This window comes from Ictidomys tridecemlineatus, chromosome 1 (genome assembly GCF_052094955.1).
Source record: "Ictidomys tridecemlineatus isolate mIctTri1 chromosome 1, mIctTri1.hap1, whole genome shotgun sequence".
Lineage (NCBI taxonomy): Eukaryota > Metazoa > Chordata > Mammalia > Rodentia > Sciuridae > Ictidomys > Ictidomys tridecemlineatus.
Genome location: NC_135477.1, coordinates 158,036,595 through 158,041,611, shown reverse-complemented (window position 1 = coordinate 158,041,611; position 5,017 = coordinate 158,036,595). Strand labels below are relative to the sequence as shown.

Sequence of the window (5,017 nt, the reverse complement as noted above, 5' to 3'; positions counted from 1 at the left end):
CTGGGAAGGAAGGCTTACACTTACCCTTGCTGGTGTGTATCTATCTTCTCATGATTCCCAGCTCTCTGCTTGGCTTCCTGATTGCTGATTTCTTCTTTTCCTCATAAAATTGTAGACTGCTTAAGGCATTTATTAAAGAACATTCTTATATTCTTTTATTCCTTATGTTTTTTATTGTGGTAAAATACACATAACAAACTTTACCATTTTAGCCATTTTAAGGGTACAATTCTGTGACAGTAAGTCCATTCCCATTGTTGTACAATGGTCGCCATCATCCACCCACAGAACTTTGTCATCTTCCTGAACTGAGTTTCTTATTTGTATCTGTACACCATTCTTGAAAAAATTCTAAAATTAACCATGAGAGGTTAATTGTTTATGGCACGTACTTCTTTTTTTGAGGGTCAAGGCCCCTTGTGTGTGTGAATGAGACTGCGGTCAATGGTTTTCTCAATGTACTGGCTCCTCCTCTTTGCTGGAGAGACCCATGTTCCTCTCTGCCCTGCAGTTTCAGTTTTTAATGTTTTTTTTTTTTTTTTTTTTTTGTGTGTGTGTGTGTATGTGTGGGTGTGTGTGGTGGGGGGAGGAAGGGAGAGAGGAGAGAAAGTCCTGCCTGATTTCCATCTTCAGTGTTGTCTTACAGCCTAACATCCAGCCACAGGCATAGCCTAGGGCTGCTCAGAGCAGTCAGGTTGGCTCAGGGGCTTTCCTGCCATGGAGCAGAGGGCAAGAAGGCTGTACCCAGGATCAGCGAACATCTTACCTGCCCCTGGTTATCCAGGGTCAGGGGCTGATACAGTTGAAGGTCAGACCAGACTGGGACATTTCCTGGTTCAGATGATCTATCTATAGCTTCACTCTCTCCCTGCTCAGAAGAAGTCCATTCCTTTCTGCCTCTGGCCCATGCTAAGCATTTTCCCATCTGTTATCCCATGTGTGTCCTCCAAAGCTACACTGGAAGCAAGAGGGCATGGGATGGGAGGAAGGGGCTGAGCCAAGACTTGAACCTGTGTTTCTCAACTGGCATTCTTAGTGAGATGATTCATTGTTGGGCAATGAATTCATTGTTGGGCAGAACTGTCCTGTGCATTTCAAATGTTTGCTGTCCCTGGCTCTGCTTACTGAATGTCAGGAATGGTCTCCAATAATTGTGACAATCCAAAGCCTCCCCTGCATTTCTAGTGGTATCATAGGGATGAGGAGGAAGTAAACTGGGTAAGCCCCCCTCTCCCAGGCCTCAGATTCATCTGGAAAAGGGTATAGTGGTCCTTGCTGTTAGTTTAGCTCTCAGTAAATATGCTTTTCTATCTTTTGGAAGAGAAAAGATTGAAGCAGAGCTACCCTTCTTGGCAGGGAGCCCTGAAGCCCCCTTCTCAGTCCTTGAGGCTCAGCAGTGAGGCAAGGTGCTCTGCAGTGTCTCAGCTGGGACCTTGAACTAGTCATTCAATCTCCCACAGCCTCTCCTCCTTCACCCAAGCTGACTCAGCAGGTTCTACATACTGATGTTGGCAGCTGAGTTTGTATACTGGAGGATAGGAGGAATGGGGACACAAGGGGGCAGCAACGAGCCAAAAATAGTCCCATCCAGTCCAATGGGGTAGTAAATTGACCCCCTTAGTTGTCTGAGGAAAAAAAAAAGTGGCTTCTATCCCCACAAAGATCTACCTGTCAGCTACCCTGTATCATGGGGATGCCTTGCATTTTCCATTCCTACTAAAGACAAATTGGAGAATACCCAAGAGCCTGGGTCCAAGCCTGCCACTCCATCCTGGCCGTGCATCCCTGGGCAGGTGAGAGTCCCCTCTGATACTCAGTTTTCCCATATGAAAAATGGACCTAGTGTCACCTACCTCATAAGCCCCATCCCTCACAAGTCTAGGGAGGATATCAAGTGAAGTTCCTGGTTGGAGGGAGGAGTGAATTGCTAACTGTCAAGCGTAGATTTAGTAGGTTATGGGGACTCAAAAGGAGGCATTGACACCCAGAAGTTTCCACCAGTCATCGAGTTCACTGTGTTTCTCCTCCTTTTCCTACTTCTGGCTTCCCTGGTGAGCCAGTAGACTGGCTAAGCAGCACGGCCTGCTACTTATTACCAGCTCCTGAAGAGGTCAAAGATAGGAACTTGACATATTCTTCCTTCCTCACTCTGAGTATGACTGGGCTGCTGTGCTTAGCAAGGAGGGCATACATTTGGGGTCTTGTGGTGTGGGGGGAACTACCCATATTGTAGCCCTCCTTAGGCCCCAGACCTTGGGGAAAGGATGTCTGAGACACTCTACCTATAGGTCCCTTCTTTTCTATACCACCATGGATGTGCTTGGTTTTGTCCTCTGTAAAATGGGCATATTTTCTGGGTCCTTCTCTTAGGGATATTACAAGGCCCAGTTGACATTAGAGCTATGGAAATGCTTTGCAAGATTGGCTCTCGCTTGGTCTTAGAGTGGGGAGAAGAGAGGAAAATCTGAGTCCCCAGTGCTTCAGAGTGTCTGATCAGTCAGTCCTAGATTCTTTCTGTATTCCACAAAGTTGATTCTCATTGAACCACTTAGAGATATGTAATGCTATCTCCTTTTGTAGATGAGGTGGTAGGTGGCATTATCAAAGATGGCTGCAACATATAGTGTCCCACATTTTCTCCTTAAAATACGATCTTGCCACTTTTTTTCATTGAGAGGGTGGGTCTACCTCTCTATTTTCAAATTGGGTGAACCTCTGACTCTGGCCGAAAGTAATACCATATAACTTTGGAGGTTTGGGCATAAATGGTGACACAGTTTCTACCTGTCTTATTCACTTTGGAATCTAGCCACCACGCTGTGAGGAAGCCTGGACTACACATAAAGTCCAGATATTCTGGCCATCTTGGGCAACATCAAGCAACAAATGTGGGAGACTTTCAGTGAACCACCCAGCCAAGCCGATTAACCCTCAGAACTGTAAGAGAAAAACAGAAACAGTCAATACTTTAAGGAAACAAGCAAGTTTCAGGGCAATTTTTTATGCAGCAGTCACTGCTAGCCACAGTAAAGAAGCACACAGGGGTTCCGTGACATGAAGCGACTGGCCTGAGGACTCTGCTGGTGTGTGGTAGGACCTGACCTTGAGCCTATGTCTTTAACTCCCCACCTGTCTCCCACCTGATCCTGAGCTACCTCCTTTGGTTTCTGAGGTGGCTTCAACCTAGGAACAGTCCCTTTCTCCTTCCCCAGCTTGCAATGTCCAGGGTGAAACCTTAGCCAGAAGTGCCTGGGGCCAGTCTGCAAGGACAGGCACACCCAGACACACATCTGTGGTCTGTTACACATAGTGATGCTCATCTACACAAAGAGGAGAGGAAAATAGCTAGGACAGAGCTGATCACTAGGACTCTTTGTTAGATGTGGCAAAGCCTTTCATCAGAGTGTGGAGGACTCAGTCACAGGCCCCCTGCTCAGTCTTGCTGGGAACACCAGCTTTGCAGTTTGCTGAGTCTGTACAACTCACTGTGATACCCATTTCTACCAGGCTGATCAGTATTTTGAGCAGGAGACTTTGAGGCCAGTGAAACCCAAACTGAGCTGGAGGCTTATCTCTTCAGGGCCAGGAAAGTCCCTTCCTGTGGTGAGATGACAGGAAGTGGCAGCCATAAAATCTGGGTATCTCTGCACACTCAGGGACAACAGGCTCCCCACTGCTGCTGGCTCCACATTGCGCAATCGCAGATTTTGGCTACTGCTGATGGCCAGAGGACATATATTCTCACAACAGACTGGCTTCTGAGGGCTACAGAAGTTGGTGGGGGCTAGACCCTCTTGGAGTGCATCGACAGTTTCCTAGGTCCAACTGTAATTGCTGATGGTAGTCTTGTCCTGCCCTGGGAAACCCAGGGTCTGGGGGTAGCGGGTAGTGATTGAGTCTGGAGGCTGGAGAGGCCAGAGCAGCTGCAGATGCTGTCCGAACATCATTGGGTACAGTGTGACCAGGGCCTCCGGGGATTAAGGGGACAGTAGTGAGTCTTGGATAATCAGGTGACTGAAGGCCCAACCCAGTGTCTTTCCAGGCTCACCTGAGCCAGGCACTTTCACCTTCGTCTCCTTCCCAGGAAATCCAAGCCCCGCAGGTGCCCCTCAAGCACACAATTCCCCTGGATTGGCCTGTCCGCATTCCTGTTGGCGTCACCTGCTGATGGTTCTGGGGCTGGGTGGCACACTCTCGATTGTTAAAAGGCCACAGGTGGTGCATCCCATGAAAGAAGATCAATATATTACTGTTTTGTTTTTACAAAAATTAAAAATGTCCACACGGATCTGTACAAGTTGTGAGCTGGACCTGAGGATCACTGGAAAAGGAGGGAAAGACTACAGGTGATGAGGGGCCTGGAAGGTCCCTGGGGTCTTGCCTCTGCTTGGGCCACCCTGCTTTGGTAGCCCCCATCCCACTGTATTTGGGTGTGGCCCCATCCCCTCTTCCTAGGCCTTTCTCAGTAGGTCAGTTTGGACACCATGCAGTTGGGCAGAATCAGGGTTTCAGGAAGCACTGACAGCTCTGAACTGGCAGGCCAGGTGTCCACTAAGGCCTGTATGACTCAGTAGGGTGGGTTATACATAACCAGCCAGGACCATAGTCCCAATCCTTGGCCACGTGATGGGAGAATCAGAACCAGGGTCACCACAGGGAAACCTGGCTATTCAGTCACTGTGTGGGATGCAGCGGATATCCAGAAGTGTGAGCAATGGTGTCCAGCCCCCAGGGCCCTCTCTGACCCTCCGTTTCCCCGCCCCCACTCTTCCCTGCAAGGTACCTTATGCCAGCATCCAGGCACTGGCAACCCATCAGGGCCCTGGAAAGGAAGAAGGTTCCAGTGATGAGAACGGTATTCTGGCCAGCCCTCCACATTCCACACACTCTGAGTCTGTGTGGAGATACAGCCCAGAAAGCTGCCAGGCTGCTGTACCCACTAAGGCAGGATGTCTCCTCTATCCATCTGGGGAATGGATGGCCCCTTACTGCACTTGTCCTAGTGTGTTCTCACTGT

The 5,017-nt window shown here is 48.9% G+C and overlaps 1 protein-coding gene across 6 annotated transcripts in view; it reads right to left on the bottom strand.

Moving 5' to 3' along the window:
* Positions 1–2,985: 2,985 nt before the first annotated feature.
* Col23a1 (collagen type XXIII alpha 1 chain) overlaps positions 2,986–5,017 on the bottom strand; it is a 361,425-nt gene continuing 359,393 nt past the window's right edge. For all 6 annotated transcript variants that reach the window (XM_013363107.4, XM_078019602.1, XM_078019587.1 and 3 more), the window contains 2 exons: positions 4,784–4,822; positions 2,986–4,321 (listed from right to left, as the gene is read on the bottom strand). In XM_013363107.4, coding sequence (XP_013218561.2) covers positions 4,319–4,321; positions 4,784–4,822 — 42 coding nt within the window. In that variant the 3' untranslated portion in view covers positions 2,986–4,318. The remainder of the gene's footprint in view (positions 4,322–4,783; positions 4,823–5,017) is intronic.